Source organism: Tuber melanosporum, assembly GCF_000151645.1.
Source record: "Tuber melanosporum whole genome shotgun sequence assembly, scaffold_108, strain Mel28".
NCBI classification, from domain to species: Eukaryota; Fungi; Ascomycota; class Pezizomycetes; order Pezizales; family Tuberaceae; genus Tuber; species Tuber melanosporum.
In genome coordinates this window covers 195,456-212,032 of record NW_003298764.1, presented here as the reverse complement: position 1 = coordinate 212,032, position 16,577 = coordinate 195,456, and the positions used below count along the sequence as shown (strand labels likewise).

General features: G+C 47.5%; 2 protein-coding genes; both read right to left on the bottom strand.

Annotated features, from left to right (window-relative positions):
• Positions 1-5,350: 5,350 nt before the first annotated feature.
• On the bottom strand, positions 5,351-7,993 carry GSTUM_00000277001 (uncharacterized protein; the record flags this gene model as incomplete). XM_002835449.2 has 4 exons in its annotated part: positions 5,351-6,024; positions 6,083-6,194; positions 6,253-7,098; positions 7,164-7,993. The coding sequence occupies 4 exons, from the start codon at positions 7,991-7,993 to the stop codon at positions 5,395-5,397; spliced, it is 2,418 nt and encodes an 805-aa protein (XP_002835495.1). The 3' UTR covers positions 5,351-5,394.
• Positions 7,994-14,374: 6,381 nt separating this feature from the next.
• Positions 14,375-16,056, bottom strand: GSTUM_00000276001 (uncharacterized protein). XM_002835448.2 has 6 exons: positions 15,814-16,056; positions 15,677-15,699; positions 15,467-15,591; positions 15,334-15,410; positions 15,085-15,276; positions 14,375-15,024 (listed from the first exon to the last, which is right to left on the bottom strand). Exons 1-6 carry the CDS (start codon positions 15,916-15,918, stop codon positions 14,860-14,862), a joined length of 687 nt encoding a protein of 228 aa, XP_002835494.1. The 5' UTR covers positions 15,919-16,056; the 3' UTR covers positions 14,375-14,859.
• Positions 16,057-16,577: the final 521 nt, after the last annotated feature.

The following is a 16,577-nucleotide window of genomic DNA, read 5'->3' as shown; positions in this document are numbered from 1 at the left end:
AGGCTACAATTTTCATCAGAACAAACATGCCGTGATATCACATACGGTAGAAGCTGAGAACTAGCATGACGAGATAACATCACCAGCATTCACAAGGATCGTCCCAAAATCTACGCAACGATGGCCGCTGCTTGACCCATGATCAAAACAATATACTCGAGTACTCGTACATGGTGTTGTCCTGGGTTTATACACAGGCTAGGAATGAGGTCACGGTTTTGCACTTCTCACAAAAAAACTGGGGTCGTTGATCACCGAAATCAACCTCAAACAAATTTACCAGACGGGACCCTGAAAATCATTCCTTGAGCACGTGATAATTGCGGGGTGCACCGGGACCTGAGCCCGAACACCGGAAATTATCACATCCCGGGCCCGAGAGTGAGCGCAGGGTCAATTGATTCTGCGAGGAGTGCATCAATTCAAGTGAGGGCTTCATCGTGCAGTTACTCGCTGCAGCCGTCATCGGTGCTTGCATACTCGAGCACCGTACAATGAGTGTTATGCGCTGCATAGAGAGGATTGGGTGCGCCGTACCGACGTACGGCTTGATCCGAATTTCATTGTTTGACGGAGCGCAAGAGATGACCTCAGTTGGATCTTACTGTCGAATCACCTTTGGCATTCGGTTCGTCCCCAGTCAGAGTGATGGAGCCGGGAGGGGGATTCTACCTATCGGAGCTGAATTTCTACCATATACGACCTTCCGTTGCCCAACCCTGGAACCATAATACGGTACAATAGTGTTTAAACAGCGGTGCCCATAGCAACGGTGCTCCAGAATAAGCAATAAATTGCGCTAAGATACACCTGTAGGTGTATCAACCCATGAATGGCAAAGGTGGGGGAAGTTCCTCGGATCTAAACCTTCCACGGGCCTCGTTAAATTTACCTTCTCCGGCCGCCGGTGCATTCGGCGGAACCAACTGCAGAACCATGCTACTGCAATGGTACGGTAAGAAGGTTGTACGAATAAGAAGCGTTGTGTATAAACCCCAACCCGCAAATTCAACACGAAGTGGACAACCACGACTCTGGTAACCTCTTGTCAACTCGAGTAGGACCCTATGAACTCAGGCTCTCCTGAGCAAAGCAGCCAGCCAAACAACCATGCATAAGCGGAGGTTCCTGCATTTGGCAAATCAGCAATAACGGTATCGATTGTGTGGCTGTGTTCGGAATGCACAGGCGATTACGGGCGTGGACTTGACTGTTTTGAGGTGGGCCCACATATGCGAGTGTTCCCCCCGCGTGTGGCTTATCAAAGGAACCCCTCTTTTTTTTTTTCTCCTAAAAAAATAAACCAACCAATTTGATACGGCATGGGGTTCGTGTTTACTTTGTTTGTTTATATTTTGATTTCGTTTTTTTTCTCGTGCTGCAAAAAAGGAGGGAAAATGGATATAGCGGGTAGTGACTAATGTTTTTGTTTTTCCCCCCAAGCTTAGTTGTGAGATCCCTAAGCACTGCACTGCTGTTTTTGTTAGTTCTTGGACGAGGGAGCGGCAAAATGCTTGTGAAAGGTGAGTCGACATGTAAAAGCGTTTTGGAGTACGGTGAGTTGTGATATCCTTCAAAGCAGTTAATACCTTTTCCAGAGAGGTGGTGCCGTATCGTAGATTTGGCGGAACGCCTACTCGAGTACTCGTACGGGGCCGACAATTGGTACAGCGCTTGTACTTGTACACCAGAGGAGGAAGGGAAGGCGGAGGGGGCGCTGTTTCCAAATGTCTAGCATGGCATGCTACCTCCTTGCATAGTCATATCAAGGCACGGAGGACCAAGATCAAACCATAAGATACCGTACCCTACAGTATCAAATCATACACCAGTCTCACTCGTACCACAATCGCGATCCCACCTGTTACTATAGAGTACCTGTCCGATTCTCTACCACCATCCATCCATCCATCCAAACAGGCCAACCAACCAACAAGATATCATACCTACTCGAGCACCTTACCCATTCCTCCATCCTCATCCTCTGCGCAGCCAGCCTGGCCGTACAGTACAGTGCAGTACTCTGGCCATTCCCCCAAAAAGAAAATCAAAAGAAATACTCCCCTCCATCCTCCCTCACTTACCCTCTAACTTTTTAAAATACTCATTCACCGCTACCCCCCTTCAAAACAAAAAAAAAAACAAGGCTATCCTTCTCTCCTTACCCACTACTACAACACTCAAATCGTAGGCAAAGACTACTAAACATCTTTTTACAAGAAAAAAAATAAAACCCACCACAATGACAATTGGTCCAAAGCATATTTATTAATTCATCTCGATGGAAGGATGGATGGATGGATGCAATGCATCACTCTGATACGATACGATATGGATACAACCACACCCACTCGCACCCACTCTCCTCTGCGGGGTGAACACGTAGTGCTCAGAGAGAAAGAAAGAAAGAAAGCACAATAGGGCGACGGGCGGTCCAGGAACGGTGCAGTTCGCAAGTCGTCGACCATAAGCGACAAAGTGTGAAAAAGCTTCTCCGGAGGATGAAGGAGTCAGCGGCCTGATGGATGGATAGCATACAAGTGAGCGCCTGTGCCTGCGCCAGCAGGGTCAAGTTACTGTAGGTGCACGCTTCGCTGCGCATCCGAGTGCGAGGAGGTGGAAAGTAGGGCTGTTCATCGATTCCACCTGTGAGCTCATCGTATTATTATTATCTTTTCCCTTTTATTTATAAAAATATTGATGTGCTGTCTTTTGTGCGTTATTGGTACTTTTTTTTTATTTTTATTTTATTTTTTATATTGCGTTTTTCCCTCCCTCCCTCTCTCCACCCTTGCGACTTTTTTTGCAGTAGAGATTGGCGGGGCGGAGTGAAGATGGTGGTCTGCCCGCCGGCTGATGATCCGGGGCGGTGAGCATCATGATAGGATGGCGTCAGGCGGAAGGGTTCATTGACCTGACCAACCCGACCAACCTGGACCAAACAAGGAAAGAGAAGGAAGCAAGGAAAAGAAAGCGTAAAAGTGTAAAAGCGGGTGATGGGCTGTGATCACAAGATTATAGTGCAGTGCATACGAGCACAGTACCGGTATAATAGACCACCTCCCGTGGAATCGTTCCATGAAACCCGGTAAGCACAGAACGCAAAAAAAATCAAGATCAAAGAAGAAAGAAGAAGATTAAAAGAAGGTGGTAAACTAAACAAAAAAAAAAAAAACAACCCACCTCACAACCCATCACTCGAACCACCCAAGCCGGCACGATACGCACCAAGAGTAACCACAGCCGGGTAAACAGCGCCGGACGCGCGAGCACGATGAGCCACCCACCCACCCGACAACACCTCTCTCTCCCTCCCGTCACTTTACATATCATACTCCTCCGTCCGCCCGTCACGTGCGGATCAGGCAGTCGGAAGCATACTTGCCATATATCATCACACGATTCCCCCCCTCCGTCATCGTACCATATCCGCGACATTATTAGTGTTTTTTTTTACCAACGGGTGAGGTTGAAGTTGTGGCGTCAGCGAGTGAGATGTTGTGATGTCGGGTAGGTCAAGATGACCGTAGGTATAATACTGTACTGCGCACTCGGTATATGGGCTTTCTTGTAAGATATCATAGTATGGTATGTTATCCTACCTTCGTATTATATGATAACTTTTTTTGCAAAAAAAAAAAAGGGTAAAATACCCACTTAATTCACTCATTCATGATTTCCAGAAGCGGTTACTTGTATTACCAAACAGACAGACAAGAAAAGTTCCAAGTCGATTAACTCAAATCACAACTCACCGAGACTCCCTCCAGCCAATTAACAGGGGTGAAGCCATCGCCGTGGTCGTCGGTGAACAAGTGTCCGGGGAGGTGTGTGTGTGTGTGTGTGTGTGATGGCTGAGTGCGGGTACGATAGCGTGAATGAGGGGGAGGGAGGGAGGGGATAGATGCGGGCATAAAGTATCACTCGATCACATTCTTGATTTCGATCTTTGATCGATTGATACCAAAGCGGACATAACAAATCTAGTCTAATTTCCCAAAGACCGAGTATATACACGGCTAACGAAGGAAGGTCCATTCATCCGCTCCATCTGGGAGTTTTTTCATTTTTCATTTTTGCCAAAGTCAGTTGGGGAGGGGGCCGGTCAACCGGTCGGTCAGTCAGGAATCGCTCCGGCCTGTTGTAAAATGTTGCTTTTTTTTTTTTTTTTTTTTTTTTTTGCGAGGCGTATGTGGGTGCTGTACGTCTTACTGCCTGCGGATGTGTACAGCGTTATGATGCAACGGACCATCACCAACTGGCTGCCCACAGCTGCTGTCGGAATGCTGGGAGGTAGGTAACCACTTCGACCATGTCGTGCACGGTTGTACTATATGGTAGGTACCCTTCGTCACCGGATCTCACCCGTGAGTGAGCCCCTTCTCTGCCCTGGCGATAAGCGCGAGGATCACTCGCCACTCCGGGATTAAGGACTTGAGGAGTATAAATGCCCTATTCGGCATGTTACCCCCCTCCCCTTCTCCTTGGTTACAGCTCAGCTCGCGGACCTCCTACTAGGCCACTGTTTTCACAGGTACCAGCAAGGCAGCAATGTGGTCAACGGAATTTAAATCCGCAAGAAAAAGGGTATTCTCCTATATTGCGGCGTGCCTAAATTTCACCCCAAAATAACATTATCTACCTCGACCCATTCCTCCCCCCTCCACCCACCTCGCGGTCAGCAAGGCCAAACCAATTATCATACAAAAAGGCCGCTCTCAGTGTAGACCAAACAACCCATCCGCCCTATTCCACCCATCAAACCAGCAAACAGCCCAAACAGAAAAGAATCACAAAAGAAAACGCACGAAGCTAAAGAGCATAAAAGAAAATCGAGTGAGTGTGCAAGTTAGTCAATAGGGTAGTCAGTCAAGGGCAAGGGGACAAAGGAGACGCGAGAGAGAAAAAGGTGGACAAATGAAAAACAAAGTACTGTGGTTTGGGTAAGTAGACGTTAGCAATAACTTCAAAACAGAAAACGCGGAAAAGGTAGCACAAAAGATAAAACAAAAAGAAAACTCTAGCCCAAATTCCCCTCTTCTACAAGTTCTCCGCCGCCGCCGCCGCCGCATCTCGCACAATAGACAAGTAAGCACGAAGTTGCAAATGGTTAATAAAATGAAAAGAATATATATAAAAAAACAATTTTTTGCGCCGTCCATAATCATTCCAGGATGCGTTTTTTGAGCAGAAAAAGAGAAAAGTAGCAGGTTAGATGAAGTGACAAAGACAGGGCAAAAAAAGGCCAATCCAATTTTAATCTCGCAAAAGACAAACGGAAAAGAAAAGAAAAGAAAGAAAAGAAAAAGAAAAAGGCCCCCCACGCAAGAAAAAGGAAACCCCCTCGAAAAATCATTCCAACGCTAGAGCTCCTCTCTGTTTCGGAATACGAACTCAAGAGGATACTCTAGCGACCCTTATCGCAAAGTCATCCTGTTCGTGCTTCTGAACAATCGAACCCGTCTGTAGGTTTAGGGGCTGGCGCAAAGTAGTCCCATTATCCAGCTGCCGTTGTGGCTTCCTCGACGTGGCAGGGGATGATGATGATGATGCAATTTCCCGAGAAGGCCTTCGGTCCGTTACGCTGTCGAAATACCCCGAATGCCTGCCACCATCGCTCATACTCCCATTCCGACTGCGACTTCGTGCCCCTGTGCTGCCCCCCTCACCAGCCTCCTCGACAACCGGCAGCACCGCTCCAGCCGCCCCTCCCGCCCTCTCAGCCGAGGGTGACCTAACGGTACCAAGACTCCTAGTGGGCACATCCCTCTCACCCGCACCCGCCCTTTCCGCCTGATTGCGCGATCCGTCCACCGCATCACTCTCCGATCGCGCGGGAACTGCCTCCGCATTCGCCTTCTCCCGCATTTCCCGGTCCCTGGCCGCTTCCTCCGGTGATTTGACCAATCCGGATATAAACTTGAAAAACCGATCTCCATAACCTTGAGGCGGAATCGCCGAAACCTGATCCTTGGGATTCGATAGCCCTCTCCAGAAATGCTCCGCCTTTTTCGCAAACCCATACTGAGCATTGACACGTTAGCAACCATACGCGACCATGCAGAAACTCGGTAGAACAAACATGGGTAAGACAATCAATGATGCCAAGATAATAAATAACATCGCCGGGCTCGTCATTCTCATGAGTAGCCCGGAATCCGCCATCGTCCCCATAAAACACAGTCTTCCTCTGCCTGTAAAATTATTAGCACAGCCCCCTCACCCACGACCAGCAAGACCAGGCAAACATACTCCAAAAATTCGTCCGGCAGACGATTCGATGTTCGATCCAGTGATACGGGTACCTCCTTGTTGATAATCTTCCGCAGCTCTCTCGCCTGGCGGGCCTTCTCCATCTTACTGGGTGTCCTCTGAAGCATATGCCCATGCAGTTCATCACTCTCGCTACCCCCAGGTTGAAACACTTTCAGAGCATTGTTCCGAATGTCATCCCGATTCCCCCTGGTTAGATCGTGGATGCCTAACAGCAAAGAATAATCCATGATGTGAAGTTTTCGCAATAGTTTGACATCCCTCTCCACCTGCTGCAAGAACAACTCCTTCTTGTAGGGTCCAAAGTTCAAATTCATGTCCCTCCGAAGCCAATTGAGATCCTTCAGGGTGGCCCTCGGGTTATCCGCCAGGTTCTCCTCCTTGAAATCTCGTCCAATGGTGGAACCCTTGAGATCAAACGTCTGGTGGATATCTCGGTGGGGCGGGAAAAGGTTGTTCATGACAACAAAGTGGATCTTGCGGCCAAAGGGCGTCTTGACACGATGCAAACCATAAAATTGCGATATCAGAGTGTCAGGGTTGTCCTCCACATGCTTCCAGTAATCCCGCAGTATCTTTCGGAGAAACAAATGTTCCCCGTGGTGAATGGTCTTGATGATGTACTTGTAATCCCTGGAAAAGTAAAAGAAACTGCCACTCTTTCCGGGCGAACCCAATTCCGACAATATGTACTTGCTCGTCAACGACATCAAATAATCAGCCGGATCGAGGCCAAACTTTGTCCGCAAATGTCGAAAGACCCAGGGCGAGTAATCCTTAAACTTGAAATCATACTTGGCCGAGGGGGTAAGCTCATTGCCGGTTCTGGAGCACACGTCAGCAGAGGGACACCCCTTTACAAAACAAGGCCGAACGGGGCAAGAACCCACATATCAAACGAGAACTTGTGTTTGGCATCGAAATCAGCGTCCGTCAAGGGTCTATCCATCTTGGCATTGACCCTCGATACCACGAAACGGATACCAGTGAGCATATTATACGCCGTTACCCAATTCACGTGGTTGTGGTCAACCTTGGTCCCAACCACAACCTTATCATCCTCCTCCTCCTCCTCCTGCTTCCGCCTCTTGCTCGCCCTCTTTGCCCTGATGGCCTCGGCCCACCGCGCGGCGTCCTCGTCCTGGGGTATCTCGTCGATGTGCATATCGGAATTAGCCGACCTGGTAGCCCTTCTGCCCAGGGAGATGGAAGCACGACGGGGGGCACTGGTGGTGGTGGTGGGGGAGAAACGGCCACTGGCAACAGCATCGGGTACGCCCCCAGGAGGGGGATTACGAGCGTTGTAAGCTTTAGGGACTTGCAGCGTGTGTCGATGCCGCAGGCTCGAACCAGGGGGGGGTGGTTGCTGCGGCTGGCCCACGTGGGCGGCAGACGAGGCGGATAAGGGCAGAGGTGAGGAGAAGCGGGAGGTATTCGGTTGGGAATTAGGGGCGGATAGATGGTCCGTCGTCTTGGGAGCCACAAGGCTCACGGTGCTATTAGGAGAAGCAACCGAAGAAGAGGAGCCGTGTGTTGCAGCGCTGGATTGCACACCATTCGGGCTGCTGTTGGACCCACCTTCCACTGCCGGTCCATTTGGGAAATACAGGTTCTCCGGTGATGGTGATGGGGTCGTCGGGCCCTTTACAGCCCCTGAACCCATCCCGACAGCCATCCTCCCGTCACGGTCGGCGGGGCCACCGTTGGCGAAGGTGGACATGTTTGAAGTTGTCGTGGTGGCAGCGGTAGTGGCAGTGGTAGTGGTAGAAGTGACTGTAGATTGAAGTGATGGCCGCCGGTTGGAGTTGATGGGGCGGGTATTGGAGGAGTCTCCCTCGACGATTTTCAGGCCCAAGACGACACCAGTCACAGACCCGTTTCCGTTGGCAGCGGAAACACCGCTCGTGGAGTTGGAAGGGCTATGTTGGTGAGGCCGGGAGAAGTTTTGGGGGGTATAATGACGACGACTCGACGAGGAGGAGGATGTTGGGATATCGTTGTGGGGAACTGGCATAACAGCAGTATCCCTAAACTGTAAAAGCATGTGCTGTCGACCGGCCCAAAAAAAAAAAAAAAAAAAAAAAGACGAAAGCTGGAACAGAGGAAGAAGGGGAGATGGTGCTTCTCGAAGGAAATGATTCTTTGAATTAGAAGAGAAAAAAAAGAAAAGAGGAAAAAGGAAAGAGGAAAAAGAAAAAAAGGGAAAAACGACGGAACAGGGCGAGAAAAAAGGAGAGAGCGCAGTTAAGGGAGAGGAGAGGAGAGGGCGAACCACGGGCAGCTACGGAGGGGAGCAGAGCACAGTGGGAGCGGAAGAAGGAAAAAAAAGAAAAAAAAGGGACCCCTAAGAGAAGTGGTCTAGGCGCGACACAAGCCGCATGCGTTAAACAACCAGCAAGCAGAAGCAAGCTGGCGGTCAGTGGAGGTTGATGGGAGAAGGGAGCAAAAGAGTGGATAATGGATGGGGGGGACAAGAACTGTGAGCCGAAGAGTTCCAGCCACTCCAATTTCAAATTCCCAAGCAGTTGATGAGTTTCCCTTCCCTCGAGCGTGGAGTAGAGTACTGTACAGTACGAGTCCTGTCCAGGAGGGGACAGAGAGAGAGAGAGAGAGAGAGAGAGACAACACGATGCTCGAGTATCCGCACCGTCCAAGTTGGTGGTATACGTATGATACAGTAGGATAACTCCCCCAAGCCGGCGGAATTGAGAAGCAGACAGTCCGAGGCTCACTCAAGAAGTCTCGAAATAAAGCATGGGTGAGAGCAGGATGGATAGATATCCAGTATGATTACAGTTCGAGCATTCTACTCGTACAGTACCGGGTCACTCGCACAGCACGACACGAGCAGGAGTAACACCTCGGGGCAAGGTCTACCAAATGATAATAGAAAGAGGGACAAGATGGCACGACTGCGCCTCAGCCTCCTCCAGCCCACACAGTCTGCAGCAAATTACAACACCATTCACCCCCCAAAACACCATTCCAAATTCGCCCTCTTGGTCAATCCCGCACCCCGGCATCAGACAAAGCTGTGCAGTGCAGGGCAGAGAACTGAGAACTCTCCAGCTGGTGTGAGTGCGTACGTCATCCAAGGAAAAAGCAGTTAAAGCGCATTCATCCCTCCATTTCATGATACCCTGCATTATTAAATTCCAATCTCTCTCTCCACCTTTCTCTCCATCCCCGAGTATCATAGAAATATATAGTAGCAGCGCCCGCCGCTTCCTTACCCCACAAAGTACGAGAGCTGCACAGTACAGTACAGTACTGTACAGTACCCCATGATACTATATATTATAAGAGCTCAAGCACCCGTAACGGCAATGTATCGCACAGCAAAGTATGGTCCGGGTGCCAGTACGGTACTCGTACAGTACCAATAACCGATACCGTGTAGTCCATCCCATCCTATCCATCCCACCCCATCCAAATCACGAAGCCGAAAGACCAAAAAAAAAAAAAAAAAAAAAAACACAGCAAATGCACAGTAGACTAAGCACTGCACCCCTTCCGACCTGCGCACCACACACACACACAACGCACAGCACAGCGCGCACAACACGGTAGATTAATGCTTAGTCTAGTCCACAGTACTCGTACTGTACTGTACTGTATGTACCCAGGCACAACCTAAATCCAACCATGCCGAGAACCTTGTCGCAAGTTCCGCCAAGCCTATCAAACCGTGCGAGTATCATCATATCATACTGTAGCCAACCTGCAACTTCCTTGCTGACCCACACAGAGCGGGTTTTCCGTACGAAGTAAATTTACCTCGTAGTACAGAACCCTAACCCGATGCTGAGCACGGAAAAACGGAAGGCCCATGTAGGATACGATAATAATTATGATATTACCGTAAAAACTCGTTAAATCTGACATCTGGAATCGGGCTTGGCTATGGCGCAAATTGGGTATGAGTGATCATGCCAAGATATCGAGTGACCGGGAGTGATGCCGAGATTAGAAACTCGCACAGACTATATCAAATAGAGCATGAGTCAACTCACCCGTGTTCGTTTTCTTATTATTAGAGTTCAATGAGTATCTCGTATTTGCCTACCAGTGAATAGAGTTTAACAATGACTATAGGTTTTATAATTGTGAAATATAGAGTCATGGTATTATTGACTCAATATCAGAGACAATTGTTGAATTCAAGTCAGCATGAGACAAGAATGTATAGAGAAGTAAAGGGAAGATAAAGTGTAGTACGTAGAATGTTTAGAACTGAGAATAGAGAGACCAATTACCTGATAGAAGACATGAGTCCAATTCAAATACCAAAATGCCAGCAGGGCCAAACGCAAAGTCAATCAAGGAATGAATTCTACGTTGTTACAATTTAAAGCCAATTCAGCGTCCAGAACGAAGCTATAGCCAAAATCAAAAACTGCGAGTATTTACATTCATGGCTCATCATTCCATTCCACTTGCCCAGCTGGGAATGTATTGCCATCCCATACAACAAAAAGCTGCCTACTTCTATCAAATTCCACGAACCACAATCAGCGACTGGATACGAACAAAAAATCGAATTGAGGGGGTAGAAAGAAACTTGGGAAAAAGAAAAGAAGAAAGTATCGGAGTTTCGCAGTGGGTACTATGGCCACAATTAGAGGATCAGTTATATGGTCAGTTTATAGAGCGAAGGGAAGCAGGACAAACTGTGAGGCAGGGGTGGTTTCGAATTCAGTCTCAATTCTTATTTCGAGAGACTTATCCAAATGCTAGTTCAGAGCTCTTCAGATTCAGTAATGTGTGGTTTTGGGGATTTCTTAGTCGCCATCGAATTAGCCTTCGCAGTATCACCAAAAAAGCGCAAAAGTTACCTTCGGATTATGAGATGCTTGTTGTTAACTAGTTGCGTTTCAACTGGTGAAACCCACAGCCAAGAGGTAATTGATTCTGGGAGGTTGCAGTTGAGCATCCAGTTGGTCGCTATTCACTTTCCAATATTTGCAATCTCAACGAGACCCCAATTTCTTTCGAATACCTTCAGGGTAAGACCTATAACACGGCAGGAACGAAGGCGGTGTGGGTGAAGGAAAGCCGATCGGGATGGGACAAGCGGCAGGCCAGCTTGGTTCTCTGTATTTTTGCTGATAGCATCTTCCGAATACCACCTATGATTATTTTTCATGGTACAGGAGCTAGGTTGGGAGCTGAAAAACTACAATATCATCCCAGTGTTTTGATTGAGTATAATGCTACAGCATATATGAATGATACCTTATTTACAAAATACCTTACTGATTACTTAATTCCCGCACTTGGTGGTCGTCTGAGTCTTTTTGCCCTTGACTTAATGGGGTCTCATAAAACTTCCGCCGTACTTGAGCTACTTCGAAATAACAACATCACCCCTTCTCTAATTCCCACCGGATACACTAGCCTGGTGCAACCCCTAGACGTCTCTATCAACAAGCCATTTAAGGATTTAATGCGTGACTACACAGATTGAAAGATCTTCAAGTGCGAATCAGCAGCCGATTTCGAAAAATGGACAGTTGGGGACCGAAGAGTTATGACAACTCACTGTGTTGGAGATGCTTATGCTCAGTTTCATGCTGAGAAGGCAAGCCTAATTGTTAGTTCTTTTCACAAATTAGGCTTGTCACTTCCAGTTGATGGTAGTTTGGATCATGAGTTGGATATCAAAGAATTTGAAAATCTGGAAATTGGCAACTGGTAAGAAGATTTAGACTCACTTGATGACAGGGCTGATGTTGGGATAGAGGGAGATGAAGTTATAGAATTTGTAAACTAATAGTTGTGTTGATTGTGGATTGACGTTCAACAAATGTCTTTTCGGCATCATGGACGATCACTCGATCTCTTGGCATGATTACACACACCTTGTTTGCGCCATAGCCAAGCCCGCTTCCAGATGCCGGATTTAACAAGTTTTTACGGTATTATCATTATTGTTCTGAATTGTCATTTTCTATTTTTGGGACAGACGATATCATAGGGTAGAAGCGAAGCAACTTATACACGCACGTGGGAATTACGGTGAAATAATTTCCTAAGGGAAAATTGTTTATTGGCATCATAATACCGGTATCTATCATACAAGGCACCTTTTACCAATCCGGAACTCGAACGTTCAGATGCTTTTCCGTGATAGTAGGCAGGATTACGGGAGAAGACTGTGTAGAAAAATCGAACCCCAGGGTTTACCCCGCTAGCGAGCAGAAATACATACTACTGTAATAGTATATAAGATTGAGACATCTTTTTAAATGCCCGCACCGCGCATCTGCAATACCATAAAAACTCGCCTTTTGTCTCATGATAAGTGCGGTGGAGTAGGAGGAGTACAATTCCCCTCCCACAGCACAGGCACAATTCGATTAACCCGTTTACCGTAATATCGTTACGATACACTCCCACTCCCACTCCCAACTCTCCATTCATCGATCCCCAGAAGCAAAATATATACCATTCCGAGTGCGCCAATTAACGATGATATTATGGTGGTGGGGGGCAAAAGCATCAATCAATAAATCAATCGCCCGAAAGAAACGAAAATTTGATGACATCATCACATCATACGGTAGGAACCTACCGTACGTAACTGTACGGACGGACGGACCGTGATAACGGTACCGTATATCATGACCCAAATTATGATACCTAGCTAAAAATAAAACAAAACAAAAAACAAAAACAAAATAAGAAAGGAGGTTGGAAGGTTATCCTACTTTTTCGACACGGTCTATCGATTTCTACAAAGTTACTCTACTGCTAATTGGCCGGCTATTTATTTACCTTGCCGTACTAGCAATAACTAGCTGCTAGCACCGTACGCTAGTACATGCATATCATACCTCTCCTACTTCGGGCCTACCTACCTACCGTAGACTACTACTTAGACTACGAGTACAGTACAGTATAATACTCCCCACTTGCCTACCACACCAGCAATAATCTTTATCCATCCATCATATCTATCCATCCATCTAGCCTGGAGCTATGATATAATACGAGTACGCTACCTCAACCCTTTCCAGCATTACCAAGAAAATAATCCACCATATCATATATGTACTGAGCAGTTGCGCCAAGGAGTGATATCTCACCTCATCAAAGTTTCCGATCTGATATCAGGTAGGCTGTGCTCTGATATACCCCGGTGGTATTTACCATCACAACTGCATGTTGCATCAAATCTCACTTCATCCACAGACTTTCAACATTCACAACGCGCTCGAGCGTAGATCGAGGGGATGCTAGTAAGTTAATGCATCATACGGTACAAGGCAAGAACCATCAATCACAACCAATCACTCACTCACAAAACGGACCTACCGACAAGCAATGACTACGAGTATGATATGATGAATCCCGCCGACAACCGCTATCCATGAAAAAAATGAAAAAAAAGTGCCGCTCGGGGAGAAACGGAGAAACAACGGAGATTTGTATGGAATAGCTCGGTTATCCATACCCACCCCCTCACCAACCGACGATAACCGCGCTCAGCATCTCGAGGGGAAGAAGAGGACGATGGGCGTAACCGCACGTATGGCTGGCTACTCGAGTGGATACATATCGTTCATATGATACATGCATACATGCAAAGAGCGGAATACTGTGCGGGTGTGATCGATAGGATGCGGACCCGCCAACCGAATCCTACAGCCAACAGTTGTGTGCGTGCGTGCAAGAATAAACCTAACCCAGACGAGTGACCCTCCATGCGCAAAAAAACCCTAATCCTTAGTTTAGTCCAAGGTTTCAACCTCACTTCACCTCCGCTCGCTCCATCACTCACAAGCGAAAGTGAGAAACGCGGAGGCGCTGCCCACGTTTTTTCCCCCTTAATTTGGGACGACTCGCGAGACCGAGTGAACAAATGAGTGACGAAACGGAGCAGAGCATTAACTGTTGCTATTATTATCATCATCATTTCCCCTGGGTTAGGGTACCGGTATTTGGTCGGCGAATTACGATAACTGCGAATACCGTGCATTCACCACACTCGCGATACTGTGCTCAACCTGCGTCCTATCATACCACCTCATTTCTTTTCACCTGCTCCCGTCAGTTAGTCGCCAGCTTTTTCACAGATACACCCCTATATTCCAAAAGCTTTTTTACTCATGACGAAAAAGAATTCTATACGATAACGAATGAGGTACAAGAGTGGTGCCAGTAGCTCCAAAGAACTCACTCTTCCAGTTCAAGAGAAAATCAAAAGTAATGATAAAAACCGATTGGACAACAATAACCCCAGCATACAACGAACAATACACGTGGAAACAAAATAAAAATTCCCAAGCACCCGAAAGGAAAAGAAAAAAGAAAAACTGTCCAGAACGGGAAAACCCCGATAAGACCTAATACGACGGGAACCGAAAGAGAGAAAGCGATTTACCCCCCCCAATGGACAAAGAACAAAACCCTTGCATTATTCCCCAAGTGTAGAAAACAGTGATAGAAAAGAACCGTAGCAAATCATGAAATAAACACCTCCCCCAACAGAGCATAATTGAACAAGGCGAACATGCAGCTACACTCTGGTTATAAAAGACGAAGATTTACAAGAAAGTAGGAATTTGTTTCGAAGCGTGAAGCTTATGCTTCAGCTGCAGGGGCTTCCTTCTTCTTTGGGGTTGCTTTCTTCTTGGGTGCAGCGGCCTTCTTCTTGGGTGCGGCCTTTGTGGTAGTCGCGGATCCCTTAGAGACGCGACCAGACTTGGTCTTGGTGAGGACAGGGGACTTCTCAGTCACGGCAGGGGCCTGGAAAATGTTAGATAAAGTAAAACTTTTTTCCCTTTTGCTCTTGGGATTCAAACTCACAGCAGCGGCGGCCGTCTTTCTTGGCTTCTTTGCATTGGACTTGGGCTTGGCAGGCTCCTTCGCAGCGGCCTTCTCCTTCTTGGGAGCGGGTTCCTTCTCCTTGACAACCTTCTCCTTCTTTGGAGCAGCAGCCTTCTTCGCGGCAGGTTTCTTGGCAGTCTTCTTGGTGGATTCCTTGGCAGCGGCAGTTTTCTGTGCATAGTTAGATTACATTGATCAAGATAAAACCGCAAATGTGAAGGAGCATACCTTGGCGGTGTCCTTAGCGGTAGGCTTAGGCTTGGGAGCGGGTTCCTTCTTTACAAGCTTGACAGTGCCAGAGGGACCTAAAAGCTCATGTTAAGCGAAGTCCTAAGAGCAACTCTGCAAACAGGACACATACCCTTAGGGAAAGCGAATTCATTGTTCTCGGCACCCTTCTTCAATGCCTGGTTGAAGAGTTGGTCGAAACGATCGGTGGCAACACCCTTGTAGTTGGCCTGAATGTATTTCTTGAGAGCAGGACGACTGAGGGGGGAAAACACGCCATTAGCCACATCACAACAACACGTAACCGACAAAATGTTGTGAATATTTTTTTCAAGCAACTAACCTAGATCCGTTGCGTTCTTTAAGCTATACATGATAGGAAAGTTAGTTTACTATTCATCCATATATCATATCCCTCTTGTTTTATTCTTTCCTTCCGATAATAATAAGGGAAGATAGGGTGAGGAGGGGAGAACAAACAGCTCGGATAGACTCCTTGATCATCTCCTTATAAGGAGGATGTTCGGAAACGCTGGAACTCTTCTTGGTGGTTCCAGTCTTAGCGGCGGCAGCTTTGGGAGGCATGTTTAATGGTGTGGATATCTGTAACCTTGATTTGGGATAGAATAGACGGGGGCGATTGACGGAGTCACTTGTAAAAGTGGGAATATTTTCGTGTGCTTGTGTGGAGGAAGCAAATGGGAGATTGAAAGTGTGGATGGGAACGAAGGGTGAGCGGGAAGAGGGTAGCGGGGCAACGTCGTCTTATGTCCCAACACGAAGACAGCCTGCAGCCCGACCAGATCAACGCCCACATTTTCCTTGCCCACCCTCTCAGGTTCTTCTAACCCATGTTTTGAGTGGGTTAGGGGTAAAAATTGAGATTACTGCCTCTCACTCTCACTCTCTCACTCTTTCCCCCTCCCCCAAGAAAAACTTGCCGGGAAAGCAGAGCAGAGAGAGCACACAGAATTGTGCAGTATGATACAAAGTTTAACCAAAGCAAAAAGGTCAGGCTGTCCAAAAGAAAAATTATAGAGCACCGATTTGAAGTTTTTGAAGGCAGGAAGAAGGTGCAAGCCTTTTTTTTCTCTTTCTTTCCCTCGCATCCCATCCATCCATCGACGCCGACGAAGCTTCTCTTCGCGCCCTCGCTCCCTCGCTGCGCTTTCCCTCGTTTCCCTTCCCCCCTCCCCTTCGATTCCCTTTTTTTTTCTTCCCTTCCACTTCCACTTCTCTCTCAC

Excerpts from the sequence above, each read along its gene's own strand:
- GSTUM_00000276001 (XM_002835448.2), bottom strand. The coding sequence starts at position 15,918 with ATGCCTCCCAAAGCTGCCGCCGCTAAGACTGGAACCACCAAGAAGAGT. Across the intron at positions 15,700-15,813 it reads TCAAGGAGTCTATCCGAGCT|CTTAAAGAACGCAACGGATC; the intron begins GTTTGTTCTCCC and ends TATCATGTATAG. Across the intron at positions 15,411-15,466 it reads TGAATTCGCTTTCCCTAAGG|GTCCCTCTGGCACTGTCAAG; the intron begins GTATGTGTCCTG and ends ATGAGCTTTTAG.